This window comes from Rhamphochromis sp. 'chilingali', assembly GCF_963969265.1.
Source record: "Rhamphochromis sp. 'chilingali' genome assembly, chromosome: 8".
NCBI lineage: Eukaryota > Metazoa > Chordata > Actinopteri > Cichliformes > Cichlidae > Rhamphochromis > Rhamphochromis sp. 'chilingali'.
In genome coordinates this window covers 40,067,470-40,083,153 of record NC_137935.1, presented here as the reverse complement: position 1 = coordinate 40,083,153, position 15,684 = coordinate 40,067,470, and the positions used below count along the sequence as shown (strand labels likewise).

Below are 15,684 nucleotides of genomic sequence, written 5' to 3'. Positions count from 1 at the left end.
CAGTACAATTTCAGGGTAAGACGCCTGCACCGCTTCACAAACATCCGCTGTGTTAGCGTCACGTGCAGCGTGTGTAACCGCTGATGTTTCCCCAGGTGGCTGCGGTGACCAGTCGAGGTGTGGGAAACTGGTCCGAGGTGAAATCCATCACCCCTAAGAAAGGTACGCTGGTCTCAGGCTCGCTGCAGTTTGAAAAGCTGCTCCCCGCTGCCATCTACTGGTATTTAGGAAACATTTCAGGTGGAGGCTTTTTTGTGTGTGCTAGCTCCTTCAGTAAGAACACAAGTGTGTTGGAGGCCTGTCAGAAATGAACACATATTATAAATAATAACTTTAAATAGCATCAAATATTTTCAGAATCACTTCCTCAACCGATCGCGCCCAAATAATGAACAGTGGGGCAGGTACGTCGTACGGCCGGTCCTATAAATGTCTCGTCATCAGCTGTGTGAAACCAGGGAAACCTTTGACTCCTTCCTGTGTTGCAGCCCTGCCTCCTCCCTCTGTGAACCTCGACAGCATCACCAACGACTCCATGAGCCTGTCCTTTACATTAAACTCTGAGTACAAAGTAAGAGCTTCTCCTCAGGTTTTCTTCTTGTGTTTTTTGGTTCACTTTTGTGCGAACGCCTCTGATGGCCCTGTTTGTTTCTTTCAGGTGGAACAGTACACTGTGATCCTGTCCTGGCAGTTTGACACACACGTGAAGGAGAACAGAAACTACACGCTCACATCAGGGGTCCTCAAAGGTACCGATCAGACTGTTGTTGTCACGCGTGCATTTGTCTGGCAGTGTGGGTGTTGACGTGTGCTGTCTGTTTCCAGCTACAAACCTGACAGCAGGGACGGTGTATGAGGTGGCTGTGTGGGCTCACACCAGCGTCGGAGACAGCCCCACCACGCTGACACATCAGCAGACCAAAGGCCAGCAGCCAGAGCGGCCCCTCCTGAAGGCCAAGGCTGTCAACCAGACAGCTGTGGAGTGCAGCTGGACCGTCAGTGGATCGCCTGCTCAGGTAAACTCACACAAACAATATCATAGAAAATGACGTAAGAGTGTGCAGCCTGTTGTTTCATCTTTGACTTTATCAGAGAAATCCAGCAGTTAAAAAGATTTTAAATACAATTCTGGAAAAGTGTGGAGCTAAAAGTTAAATATAATGGGAATGGAGTCTGATTAACCGACGGCGTAACCGTCCACCGACTGAAAACATGTGATATGAACTGGACTGAGCAGCTACAATCCTAAAGCAGACACGGGACAACATTGCTCTGGTAAAAGTCCAGCAGCTGAGTTCCTCTGTAACAGCAGACAGGTTGGTGCACAGCAGTAAACACGACCCTTTTTAATGGTACATTATCTCATGTATTTATATTTACACCACATCCCATGTTTGTGGAGTTGGCTTTGTAACTGAGAGAGAGGCTGATGCATCCAAGCTGAAATCTGAGTGCCAGGATCCAGAACAGAGTCTGGGTTTATGATGTTTTCTTTAACATTAAGATGACGACACTCAGTCATGATGTGGAGTGTTGGCTGATATCGCAACCATAACACATCCTTTAACACTAAGCTTATATCATATTATATCATAGGTGCTCAAAAATATGTTAAAAACATACCATGGTGTGTAGTAGTGTGTCATGGTGACAGTCGATGAGGAGACTGAGTGTGGCAGGCAGTGACCTGCACTCATGCATTACTGCACACACGCTGCATGTGCATGGAACCACATTAATGAACAAAGGATCCTGAGGACATCATTCAGATCCAACCAGATCCTCCTACATTTGTTATTTCACATTCTGTTGAACGTACGTATTGACCATTGAAACTGTGTGTGTCTGTGTGTGTCTGTGTGCGCGCAGGTGTACGGTGTGTTTTATGCCACCTCCTTCCTGGACTTCTACCTCAGTCCTCGTCAGGTGCGCACACCCTCTGTCGGCCTCACAGTGACCGTAGACAGCGATGAGCAGTTTCTCTTCCTGGTGAGTCTTTCCTCCGTTCTTAAACACGCCTCTCTAAAGGAACATTCCAGAATCTCACACGTGTGTTTCACGTGTTTGAGTACCTGCCGTTTCTGAACTAGAGATGGCACGATACCACTTTTTTATGTCCGATACCGATATTATAAATTTGGATATCGGCCGATACCGATATGAATCCGATATAGTGTTTTTTAATCAATAAAACAGTTTTTTAATATCTTGCTGCATTTTGTATAAGTTGATACTCAAGTTTAAATAAACAACAACACTAAAGCTATTCTGTTATACCTGTATGCAAAAAATACAACAAAATATTTCATAGCTCAGCAAAACTGATCAATCTAATAAACTTAAACCTACACCATCCTCCCTATTCTGGTATTTTAAAGAGTAAGCAACCTAATCAATAGGGCTCTAAAACTCCCATCAAAAAAAAAATAGGGAACCACCCCCCACCTCATGATGCTTAATCGATTACTAGGGTATATTAGACTTAACAGTTACTAAAAGACAAGAACTAACAGACTTAAAAACTCCTTTGTCCCACACGCCATCAGACTGTTTAACTCCTCTCTGGAGGGGAGAGGGAGGGGAAACAGGAGGACAAAGGAGGGGGGAACAACTAAGCTGTAGTGCCTCTTCACCTCACTGTGCAATACCTTGTGCAATACTTTTGTAAATAGTCAACGGTGCAATAGACTCAATACTTGAAATGTGCAATTCACTTGTATTTTTATTTTTATTCCTATTTATTCTATTTATCCCCTTCGTATATTTTATTTATATTGTCTCTGTATTTATATATATGTGTGTGTGTATAACTCTGTAACTTCTGTCGGTGCTGTGCTTTTTTGGAAATCGAATTTCCCAGAGGAACCCACCCGAGGGATTAATAAAGTTCTATCTTATCTTACTATATACAGTAATGGACTTCTATACTTTTTACATCAGATTAAAACTTTGGGTGTAAGATTCAGATAATTATTAAAAGCTCGACATTTTAAGTGAGAATAAGAAAGAAAAGTATGTCTTTGTGCCCCCTTTTCCCTGTTCATGCCCTATCGGCCCCCCTGGCTAAACTTTGCTAGCTCCGCCCCTGCACAGTTACAGCCGTCAGCTGTAGAAAAAGATCCTCGAGTAGAAAGTAATATTAAATAAATTCTAACAACAGCTGATCAAGGTTAAACGTGCTGCTGTTGTTCAGCCGCTGGTTTCCTCTTTCTGGTGCAAAGTGGGCCAAAAACAAACAAGAGAGACGATCAGCTGATCATTGATCAGTTTCATGATTGAAGTAGCAGCAAGAAGAGGCAGTCGCTCCATATATCTGTTGTTAAGCTTAACGCAGGAATGCTTCACAAACATTCAGAGATGAACTTACACACTTGCTTTACTTCTCTCTGGGATAACTTTCTCGGAGATGAAATGCCGGGTTGGTAGCGAAGCTACAAATGCTCAACCAGACCGCCGACAGGTCTTGTACGCCACAGCCTCTCTATCACGTGACGCACACTGCTCCGACGTGCTAACGTTATGAGCAGAGTTACGCCATGCCGCAAGTTTTGTGAGGTGCTTTTTTTGATATTTAATGGATCGATTACATTTTTTTTATTTCTCTCCGATATTCGATCCAGTAATTTAGGTCAGTATCGGCCCAATACCGATACTTAATATCACATCGGTCCATCTCTATTCTGAACACGGCGCCGCTCCATGCTGTTGCTCTGAGAAAGTTTGCTCGTGGCACGAAGCCAGATCACTTCCAGAAGAACTAGTTAGTGTGACATGTGAGAGTAAAGGGAAGGGCGAAATCTCCCACCTGAAAACACAAAAAGCACAGGAGTGGAAATTATTCAGCGTTAAGTTTAACGAGCGCAGGTGCAAATGCAGCTGCGATCGTCTCCACAGCTGTGCTGTCACGTTTGTGCTTGACGGTGGCGACGCGAGCAGGTGATCTAAGCTTAGTAGTGAAGAATAAATTAAAATGCAAACACAGTTTTCAGACTAAACTGGAATAATAACGAGGGTTGAAAGCAGGCACGCCAGAATCACGGAGCCAGCCTGCTGAGTGACTGCAGCGTAGGCTGCCGTTCCCAGTGTGAAGGGGAATATGTTCCAGCACACGTTAGACTTATTACGAAGCATGGACGTGAACATTCAGAGTCACCGACCCTGAATGCAGAATGATCCGGGCCTTGGTACAGCCCCTCAGGTTATCCTCCACCGAAACGAGCTTTCAACCCCGTAAGGCCTGCTTCCCCTTAAAGCTCATTTATGTTGTCCCTGAAAATTTAAACAGTGAGAGACATCTGCGCTGATTCATAGAGGAGGAGAAACCCAAACTGAAAATCAGAATGAAACACTTTAAAAATGATCGTATTTATTACACAGTTTCATTCACGTGTATTTGCTGAAACTAGTCATTTCTGTTATTCGAACCGTTCTGTAAATGAACTTTTTACACTGCACATCCAGATACTTGCACGTCGTATTCAGCACTGCATCTATGATGGTGGTGAGAGGTCACCATCACAGGTGAGAGGGTCAGAGAAGTATACAAGTGTTAGAGTAACATCTGCTCCCAAAGCCTTTTTCATGGAAGGCGTTTACCAGCATGGCTTCATGGTAGAAGAATCCATCAGGGCCACATCCCAGCTTTTTGAAAATGAATTCATATTTTCTCACTTTAAACATTTGATATTTTCTTGATGTCTTCTAATATGAAGAAAAATGGGATTAAGCGATTTGCAGACCGCCACATTCTGCTTTTATTTACATTTTACAGAGCACTCCAGCATTCACAACTGGCTGTGTCTCTTTTGGCCATATTGTGTATGGGTAACATGACTCGGTCACTAGCCATGATCTGTGTGTTCTCTGTTCAGGTGCGGGTTGTTGCTCCCTTCCTGGGTCCTCCCTCCGACTACGCTGTGGTGAAAATGATTCCCAATGAAAAGCTGCCGCCCAGGAACCTCCACCGTGTGCGAGTCGACAAAACTCAGGCTACGCTCAAGTGGCAGCCCCCCTATGACAGCCCGAGCAAACCTTTGGTACACTCCTGTCTCTTATTGTGATGATGTCAAACGATCAGAACATGGGGAATATAAAGGACTCATTTCACACCTTTTAACTTGTTCATATTTACAGTTGAAGAGATAGTAGGTAGCGTTTTCCTTGTATTAACATGTATTTTACAGCGCGGCTCTGGAAGGATTGTTATTTTAACCAAACAGTGTGACCACAGCTGGCTTTTTGTCCTGTCTCAGCATGTGGGGGACGTTTCTGTGAAGCACATTGGTCAGATTCAGTGTCAGTGAGGGACCCTGAAATCAGTAGGGCACTCAGTTCATATAGGTTTTAGTGATTATGCCTGCTAACGTATTGTAGCAAAAGTTGTCCTGGGTGAGTAAAGCCAGCTAATTCATACGATCATCCAAGGTTGATCTGGTGTCATATCTGCTCTTTTTAAAAATTACTTAATCAGCTGATGTTAGAACATAAGCAGAGCCAGTGAAGCTAAGCTACAGCTAGCTAGCTGTATTGCTAGGAAAATCCTGAGCGGCTAGCTTAGGAGACAGACCACATTAGCTGCCAAATTACTTGGTTCATGACATGGACTTATTTTTCATGTCAAACTGTACTGATTTAAGACAATACTACAACATATGAATGTATAATATTAGCTATAACTGGCCTTTGTTTCTACAATTACAGTAAACTGCTGCTAGCTAGGTCTTGATGCATGCTCAATCATCCAGGACAGTAAATCTCCAAAAGTTGATTCTGTTCATCTGGACGTAGCGTTTTGTGGGAGAAACGTTTCATCACTCATCCAGGTGACTTCTTCAGTCTCAGCTGACTTTGATCAGTGGGTTTTGGTCAGTGGTTGTTGATCAATGGTCATGAGAATTTGCATAATTAAGATTAAGGAACTGACCTCCCAGCCCATTGTTCCTTCAGTGGGCTGGTTTCAGTCATTATGCAAATGTCCTGTTTATAAGATTGAAACCTGCAGTCAGCTGAGACTGTCTCTCTTCCACAGCATGTCTTTATCCTGTCTTCCTTCTCTCACCCCAACCAATCACAGCAGATGGCCCCGCCCCTCCCTGAGCCTGGTTCTGCTGGAGGTTTCTTCCTGTTAAAAAGGAGTTTTTCCTTCCCACTGTCGCCAAAGTGCTGCTCATAGGGGGTCATGTGATTGTTGGGTTTTTCTCTGTATGTACGAAGCGCCTTGAGGCGACTTTTGTTGTGATTTGGCGCTATATAAATAAAAGTGAATTGAATTGAATAAGATTGAGGAAACCTGCGGTCAGCTGAGTCTGAAGAAGTCACTTGGATGAGTGACGAAACGTTTGTCCCACTAAACGCTTCGTCCAGGTGAACAGAATCAACTTTTTGGAGTGCTGCTAGCTAGCTGTAAATTAGCTACAGAACATGTTTATGGCAGTATTTGTTCCTTTGTCTCATCCATGTTGTCATTCTAATAATACTCATACTTGAGCAGAGATAACAGTGTAAGATGTCGATGGTGACCATTCATGTATCCTGAACAACACTTAACACGGCAGTGAGTTAGTGCTGTAGCAGATGCTCCAGCTGTGTTCAAACGTGTATGAAACACAATCCTGTAACTCAGCCGATAAAAAAGAATGACCTCGCAAATATATTATTACCTGATACGTCACAGCTTTTAACATCCACCTGATCTTGGATTCCCGTCTTGTTTCTTTAGACATATGCAATACACATGCGGGATGTGATTCGTAAGGTGGAGCGGGACTACAAGCTGACCACCCAGAACAACACAGTGGAATACGTGCTGAAAGGCCTGGAGCCTGGAGGGCGATACAGCATCTCTGTGCGCCTGCGAAACATGAGCAAGGAGGCCAGCTTCACCCTCAGCACAGGTATAACTGTGTGACTTCAAAACTCACAAACTCTTCAGTCACTGATCAACCGCCAACTTGTCCTAATCCAAGGAGGTTGTCCTCATATTCTTGCTCTAGTGTGACTGAGCTGTGACTGCCAACAGCCATGTGAGCATCGTGGAGTATAAATGGAGTACATCACAAACAAACCAGAAACACACACTTACAAACTGTAACCTCACTGATGTTTTTAGCCTGTGATTTGTAAATGACCAAAGCTTCTGTTTGGATGGAAACTGTTACTGTTACAGAAGTGCATATCGGCTCTAGTTAACACTGACTGTTCAAAGGCCTGTTTGAAATCAGACAGAAACACGTTGACTGGCCTGAAATAGTAATGCAGATGTGATTCAACTGTAAATAGATGTCTAATTGTTCCTTTTGAATACGTTTAGTTTCATTAAAAATAAAAACATTAGCAATAAAGAAAGAACTCTACATTAAACACATTTATAGCTGAATTTGACTGGTAGCTTGTTGCTGTTGTTTTTTAAATAAGGAGTAGTGATCACAGTAATCTCAGTACTGTGATCACTTTGACACAGTGTCTGTTCTTTTTCTCCCGTCACACACAGAGAGCTGCAGCAGCCGGCGTTGTGCATGTTTCAAATCTAAATATTCTTTTACCAACTAGATGAACTCATTTAATCATCTGGCTGACTGATTGCACGCATCCCTAAATATGATGTCTTATGTCGCTTCGTGCAGAGCAGATTCTACTCCCCTGTGCTTACTTTTCATAAACTCTGCGTTTCCTGTGCTCGTAGTTCCTCTTGCGGCGCCTGAAGCCCTGAAATTTTTGACGGAGAAGGATCACATATATCTCTTCTGGAAGAGCCTGGCTGTCCGAGAGAAGGGCTTCAATGAGAGCAGGGTGAGATACCTACAGCTAACCACTGCTTTTGAAACCAAATGTCAGTGACTGTGAGTGATAATAATGTGAGAGGTGCCACTGTTCTTACAGCAGAATGAGCTTTTCCAAGTGTTGATTTATGCTCTGCTCTTCTGCTGCTGTGGTGCTCCTCTGCCTGCTGGGGGCGCTGTTCACAGGGGTACGAAGTGCGTGTGTTTGACAGCGTGACCAACAAGACGTTGTCCCTGGGAAACACCACAGACACCTTCTTCAGGATCAGCAGCCTGCTGGTGGGACACAACTACACGTTCTCTGTCCAGGCTCGCTGCCTGCTCAACGGGCAGCTGTGCGGGGAGCCTGCAGTGCTGCTCTATAACCAGCTCATAGGTACCGCCCACACTCACCTGATGAACATTAAAGCTGTGTTGTTGCCATTCACATCTTTTCCACGTGTAGCGTCATTAAAGAATGAATCAAAAGAAACCCTGAATCTGACAGTCTCGAGCTGCTTGAGGCACTCACCCGCTTTTTAGCATTAAATTCAGTTTGATGCTGTCATTGTTTTTAATAAAAATCACTACAAAAAAAGGTTCAAATGAATTAAAGTTATCCACAAATGTGAGTTTAAGTTGTTTGATTAGGAGCCATTTAGGAGCATAACGGCTCCTAAATCCTGGGCTGTTAGCAGCGCCTTCATGCAGCCCAGAGAAACCTAACAGTATTCCAGGGATTACAAACACTTCATTTCTTTTCTGTAAATGCTTTTTCCCCTCCTGCACAGGGACCAGCGATGCATCCCGCAGCGAGGCCCACTCAGGCGACACAGCGGCCGTGGTGGTTCCCGTCCTCTTCCTGCTGCTGCTGGCTGTTTGCGGCGGATTGGTGGTTCTCTACCTCCGACACCGGCGGCTGCAGAACAATTTTACCGCCTTTGCCAACTCCCACTACAACTCTCGGCTCGGCTCGGCCATCTTCTCCTCCGGGGATGAACTGGGTAATTATTTCTTATCGATTCGAGAAACGAGACACGAATTGGAAAACGAGGTTTTTTATAAAGGTCGTTTACATTTTAGGTTGGCGGAGGGATACATGTTTTTAATCACCTGCCACGAAGTTTCACCTTTCTGTTCAGTTTGGCATGACCTTTGACCCTAGCAGTTCAGCATGGTTGCAATAGAAGAGTCAGCCTGCCCCACCCTATGAAGCTGGTATAGCTAGCTCACACGCTGCTAAGCTGGACCTAGCTTCCTGCTCTGACTGCAATAAAAACGTGGCCCAATGTGAAAAATGACCATAATTCTGACTTGAATTCTTACCTCAGTATGTGAGTTTCTCATTGGCTGCTTGCAGATGTTCACCATACTGAACTTCTTCTAAAGTGAAACAGCCAATAAAGCAGGGCGCATCGCCGTATGGCTGCTGTACTAGCGTGCAGTCGGGTCCACTTCTCTCTGGCGTGTTGACGTTTGAACAAATTGATTCCAACAGCCACGAAGCCACGAAGCTTTCTAAACACGCATTTTCCCTTTGTTAACAGGTGATGACGACGAAGATGCTCCCATGATCAGCGGCTTCTCAGACGACGTTCCCATGGTTATCGCATAGCGTGGCGTCCCCGTCGCCCATTTCTCTCTGTTCCCTTCTTTCCTCTCCTTCAACCCTTTAGTCCCCTTCGCTCTCCGTCAGCAGTGCGGCACGATGGAGCGCAGAGCCACCGGGCGGAAGCTCGCCACCACCCCAAAGTCATCTGTAGGAATCCACCCCAATTAGCAGAAAAACGTCAAGAAAAAATGGAAATGTGTAAAGAGAGAGAAATATTTTTCAAATGTACATTGCACTTTTTTTGGATGCGCAATAACTTATTTTTTATAATGTTAAAAATATATACGGGGGTCAAAAGAGGAGCGGGAGGAAAAGGTGGACGCTCGAGCAAACTGTGAAGGATTTGAGTTTGTGGAGCTCGTCAGGGAAAGCGTGACCCTGTCGCAAACTCGCCGTCCATAGGAGGCGTCCATTGCTTAAAGCCAAAATAAGCATCCCGAGGCTGGAATATAGAATGCAAAAAACACACATTTAAACACACAAACATATAGACTTACGCTGTATACACAATGTTTAAACATATTTTGGTAAGAGTACAGTTTGTCCTGTGGCGGTAGATGTGACGCTGGTGCCCTGTGAGAGGAGCTAACTGTGGATCGTGGTTCCTGTTTGTCCTGTTGACGGATCGGGACGCACACAGGTGACTGGTGGCATCACGTAGGTACACTCTTCTTTTCCACCAGCAGCACCGTGTTATGTCAGTAGAGGCGGCACGCGATTGGACGATTCCTGGCTTTGACACCCTCCCATCCTGCTAGCATCGCCGAGATCACCTGAATGAATTTGTAAATATCGGCTTTTAAAATGTCCTCTTCTTGTGATGCTGCACCACGTCGTTTGGTAAAATTGAGTTCTTTTGTGTTTCGTTTGTGTTGTTCAGGACCGCGATTTATTGTCCGCAGCATTTTGCCATAGCTGTAGTGCTCAAGGAAGCGTGTTTGGGGTTCTCAGGGAACTGTGTCGGAGCAGACACCAGCCCATCACCGCGGCCGTGGCTGAGGCAGCGCCGTCCGTCTGCTGAATACCTACAGAAAAGTCCGAAGAGGTACCGGGCCGGCCGTGGGCACAGACTGCTGTGAGTGAGAGTCGGGCTCACTTTGTATCTCGTCGTTTTATTGTTCATTTGGCATCTTTTTAGAGAGAACTGTGTCCCTGTGGGTGGTCCCACACAGTCATAGTGGATTTTATCATGAGAAAATAAAACAGTCCATTCAGGGAAAGTTTGCAGAGCTTCACGTCCGACAGCCTGGCGTTGCATCAGGGGCAGAAAGTATATATGGATGCGTTAAATATTGTGCTCCCGCCCTCCTCGCCTGACTGTGCCGCAGTCGGTTAGCAGACGTCGGCGTGTTGCCGTGGAGCCGATGGTGTTCTTTTTTTTGTTGACCTCACTCATTTTGTTCGTAAAGACGTCTTCATGAATGTATTATGTATGGTCCCAGCTCGTTATGCTACTGTCCCCACCTGTGAAGTCAGTGCACACACGCTGCTCTTCGCCCCCCTGCAGTGGGAAACAGCCTTTATGTCTCTGCATGCAAACTGCAGCTGTTCTGAAACCTTCCCATTCACTGACCCAGAGCGACAAACCGATGTTTCCTTTCGTCATCTCGTCCCTGGCTCGGATCATCAAACGGTGTCTGTGCTGACATTTTTCCTCAAGACTCGAGCTTGATTTCACGCAGCTCTGCGTCCTGTTCATGAGGCACTTTGTTCCGTTTCTTGGCCTTAACGACAGATTTTCTGGCATCGATGCTGTTTTTTGCTCTGTGGACTCGGTGTTCTCTGGTTTCTCTGTTTTGCCACATAATGCCTTATTAGAACACGTTAGGTTTCTATGTAATTTATGGTAAATGGTAAATGGCCTGTATTTATATAGCGCTTTACTAGTCCCTAAGGACCCCAAAGCGCTTTACACATCCAGTCACACACACATTCACACACTGGTGATGGCAGCTACATTGTAGCCACAGCCACCCTGGGGCGCACTGACAGAGGCGAGGCTGCCGGACACTGGCGCCACCGGGCCCTCTGACCACCACCAGTAGGCAACGGGTGAAGTGTCTTGCCCAAAGACACAACGACCGAGTCTGTCCAAGCCGGGGCTCGAACCGGCAACCTTCCAATTACAAGGCGAACTCCCAACTCTTGAGCCACGATCGCCCCAATTTACTGTTTGTACAGTGGAACACAAGTGCACACGTATGCATACAGTCACACGCACGCACGCACGCACACTTGACCCGCATGCAAGGCTGAGGAGTAATTCACTGTTAGGGCATTTGGTTAATTTTGTCAGATCACTGCTCCTTTGCGCCGCGAGACGGCCTCTTAGTGTTTTAGTCTGGTTTCACTCATGTACAGTCTTCTTATTGGTTGTTATGTGCCCGATTGCTTCTCACTTCTTTTAAAGTGGACTCTCGTGAAATAGTTTGCTTCCAAATGTCATTCGGCGACGACTTTGACCATGTTGGAAGATGTTAATGTCTTGCTTGCTCGTGTTGGAGATTGCGAGGAAAGTCAAATGTTTTGAAAACATTGTGAGCTGTTTCAAAAAAGAAAAAAATAAACTTGCTGAAAATGAAACTGTGGCCGAGTTTCTTTCAGTGCAACAAACCTGTGGACTGTTATTAAAACACATCATGTTCTCCAGCTGCGCTGCACGTGTGACTGTATTCACTGGTGAGGCATTTTAAATGTTCACAGGCGAAGTGAGGAGCACTGATTATCTCTTGATCGTGGCGCCTTGTAGTGGGTGGGATGTGTTAGGGAGCGAGTGAGTACGGTGTCCTCACAGTAGATATTAGAAGCAGGGGAAAGCATAAGGACAGTAGTGCTGTAGCTCAAAGAGTTTGGTTGCTGCAGACCAGTCAGGGTGCCTGTGCTGACCGCTGCCCACCACCGAAACCACCAATGATACAATACAATACAACTTTATTTGTATAGCACATTTAAAACCAGAGGTAGCTAAAGTGCTTCACATAATCCAATAAAACAATAGTAAAGTACAAAGGCAGATAAGCTAGCAGGTGGGAGGCACTGATTAAACAAGCACAGTACACAGATAAGCAAGCACGACTTAACGATGAAAACAATAAAACAATATAAGCAAAAGAGAGGAAAGGGGAGGGCAAGAAAGTACACTTAAAAGGCCTGCTCTAGGAGGCCGGGGAGGCTAAGCTAAAAGGTGGGATTTCAGTCTGGATCGAGTCAGATGTGCGAATAGCATGAGGGAGGTTATTCCAGAGGTTAGGTGCGACTGAAGCAAAGGCACGGTCACCTCTGGTTTTCAGCCGTGACCCAGGTTGCACCAAAAGCAATTGGTCAGAAGATCTCAGTGTTCTAAGTAAGTAAGTAAAATTTATTTATATAGCGCTTTTCACAGATAAAAATCACAAAGTGCTTTACAACACAGGAAATGGGAATATAAAAACAATATAACAGTAAATAAAACAATGTAAAACAATAAAACAATAAAAACAGCATAAGAAGAAATTAATCAAATGCTTTTCTAAATAAAAATGTCTTCAGCTGTTTCTTAAAAGAATCAATGGAGTCCGTGCAGCGAAGAGACAGTGGGAGAGAATCCCACAGCCGTGGTGCCACCGTCTGAAAGGCCCGATCACCACGAGTTTTAAAACGAGTGCGCGGTACCACCAGCAGTCTCTGATCTAATGACCTTAAAGCCCGAGAAGATGTATGTGGTTTCAGCAGGTCAGATAAATATTGAGGAGCTTGACCATGCAGGGCCCTAAAGGTTAGAACTAAAATTTTAAAATGAAACCTAAAACTTACAGGCAACCAGTGAAGGCAGGCCAAGACTGGAGTGATATGCGATCTTCTCTTGGTGCCTGTTAAGAGACGTGCTGCAGCCTTCTGCACAGTCTGAAGACGATTTAAGGCTGATTTGTTAAAACAAGTAAAAAGGCCGTTACAGTAGTCTAAACGAGAAGAAATAAAAGCATGAATAATCATCTCAAGTTCAAACTTTGATACCATTAGTCTGAGTTTAGAAATATTCCGTAAATGATAAAAACAGCTGCTTAGAGTGCTGCTCGAGCGACATTGAGCTGTCAGACATGACACCGAGATTTCTAAGGCTTGATTTTACAGAAGGGTCTAAGAAGCTGATATGCTGTCTAATTTCTGGGACCATGTGGTCTGGAGCAATAATTAGAGTTTCTGTTTTATCAGAGTTTAGTTGGAGAAAATACTACTGGGAGTATACACGCTAAGGAGAGCAATAAGGTAGCTGGGTGCGATGTTATGGTTTTATAAGTAAGCAGTAGGATTTTAAAATCAATGCAGTATTTAATTGGAGGCCAGTGAGAATTGGGGTGATAGACTCAAACCTACTAGTACCAGTTAGAAGGCGAGCCGCTGCGTGTTGGGTGAATTGCAATCTATGAAGAAGGGCAGAATGAAGCCCAGTGTATAGGAAGTTGCAATAGTCTAACCTGGATGTGACAAAGGCATGGATAAGCTTTTCTAGATCCTCACGTGGTAAGTATGGCATGGCCTTAGAGATTAAACAAAGTTGATAGAAACAAGATTTAATCACAGAGGACACATGCCGTCCAGGTAAACACCCAAATTACTCGCAGAATCGGAAAGATAATCAGCAAAGGGCCCGAGGACACCAGTTGGATGGGCTCCAGGGGTGTGACTGTCAAAGATTATAATTCCCGTTTTCTTGTCATTAAGGATGCGGGAATTGCTCTTTAGCTTCACTTATACACTCGAAGAAGCGAAGCATCGAGGAAGTTTCTTCCTCACTCAATTCAAAATAAATTTGGATGTCATCTGCGTAGCAATGATAAGAGAGTTTGTAGTTTTCAATAATACGACCAAGGTGTAACATATATAGAGAATATGATGACCAATGATCAGCATCAGAACTGGACCATGGAGCAATGGGAGAAGGTGGCCTGGTCTGATTAGTCACCGTGCATGTGTCGCTTACCCGGGGAACACCTGGCACCAGGAGCATTGTGGGTAGAAGGCAGTGTGATGCTTCGGGGATGATACTTTGACACGTAGCACCTACCTGAGCATCTTTGCAGCAATCAGAGAATGGGGCCGCTGTCAGAAAGGGATGGACATGGTTAACAACAGCGCTCAGGTTGGCATTTAAATGATGCTCAGTTAATGTTGCAACGTCGCACCAGCAGCAACCAGCCAAGTGTCTCAGCAGAACTTGAGACTCGTCTGACCAGCAAAGGTTTTCTAATCTTTTGTTGCCCAGTTTGTGCCAAATGGGCTCAGTTTCCTCCAGACTGGAGTAGATCTCAGTGTGGTCTCCTGCTGCTGTAGCCTCTCTGCTTCAGGGTCTGACGTGTTGTGCATCACTCGAGATGATCGTGCAGGAAAATCCCAGCAGAGCTGCAGCTTCTGAAATACTCAGGCTAACTTATGTGGCACCGACAACCATGGCACGAAGTCGCTTAAACTTTCTGCTCAGTTTAAATGTTAGCAGGTCATCTTGACCTGTCTGTGTGCCTAAATGTGTTGAATTGCTGTCGTGTGATTGGCTGATTACATATTTGTGTTAATAAGCAGTCAAACAGATGTACCAGCTGATGAGTGTATATTATTCATTTTTGATTTCAAAGGGACAGTTTAAATTAGTCCAAATATAAAACATGAAACTGATGTACTGCACATACGCTTATAGCTATTGTTAATTTCCAGCCGTTGGCCCTTGTTGGGCTTACGTTCACAGCACACAACATTATAAGACTCAGTTACATGAAACCAAAATACAGCATGAATACAACTACAATTAATAAACAATGTAAAAAAAATTAAAATGACTACAGCTCTGATTTAGCTTTAACCAACCTTTGACCTTCAGTGTAATGGATTTAATATCTGTAATCAGTCTGTTCCACAGATGGCAGGCTTTATGGAAAATGCTGATTGTCCAAATTTAGAGTTGCATATGATATTTTACAGCTGCCGTTCAACATAATCTACTTAAATGATTTACATGATCATTTCTGTTGAAGGCCCTATTTCAGCACAGCAATGAGCTGATGTGTAGAAATACTGCAGTATGAAAGTTGTCCGATCAATAATCAATAAAGATGTAACAGAACAGTCGGCCTGCTGGTGTTTCCTCACTGAACCAAAGAGTGAAGACATGAGAAAATGTTTCAGTTAAATGAAAATCACCATGTGAAGTAACATTTAAGAATGCTATCATATATGGACAGATGTTATGGTAACATACAGCTGTACAGTGCAGCAAAGCAATCAAAGATCCAAAGCTTGTCCAGGAAAGCCAAACAGGGTCAAAATTGTCAACAGGACTGACGG

General features: G+C 44.4%; 1 protein-coding gene across 3 annotated transcripts in view; it reads left to right on the top strand.

Moving 5' to 3' along the window:
* sorl1 (sortilin-related receptor, L(DLR class) A repeats containing) overlaps positions 1-15,438 on the top strand; it is a 98,656-nt gene extending 83,218 nt beyond the window's left edge. For all 3 annotated transcript variants that reach the window (XM_080888095.1, XM_080888094.1, XM_080888096.1), the window contains 12 exons: positions 1-15; positions 96-162; positions 489-571; positions 659-749; positions 826-1,016; positions 1,870-1,989; positions 4,872-5,036; positions 6,719-6,893; positions 7,682-7,788; positions 7,965-8,154; positions 8,549-8,761; positions 9,305-15,438. The exon at positions 1-15 is cut by the window's left edge and continues 90 nt beyond it. In XM_080888095.1, coding sequence (XP_080744221.1) covers positions 1-15; positions 96-162; positions 489-571; positions 659-749; positions 826-1,016; positions 1,870-1,989; positions 4,872-5,036; positions 6,719-6,893; positions 7,682-7,788; positions 7,965-8,154; positions 8,549-8,761; positions 9,305-9,372 — 1,485 coding nt within the window. In that variant the 3' untranslated portion in view covers positions 9,373-15,438. The remainder of the gene's footprint in view (positions 16-95; positions 163-488; positions 572-658; positions 750-825; positions 1,017-1,869; positions 1,990-4,871; positions 5,037-6,718; positions 6,894-7,681; positions 7,789-7,964; positions 8,155-8,548; positions 8,762-9,304) is intronic.
* The last annotated feature ends 246 nt before the right edge of the window (positions 15,439-15,684 follow it).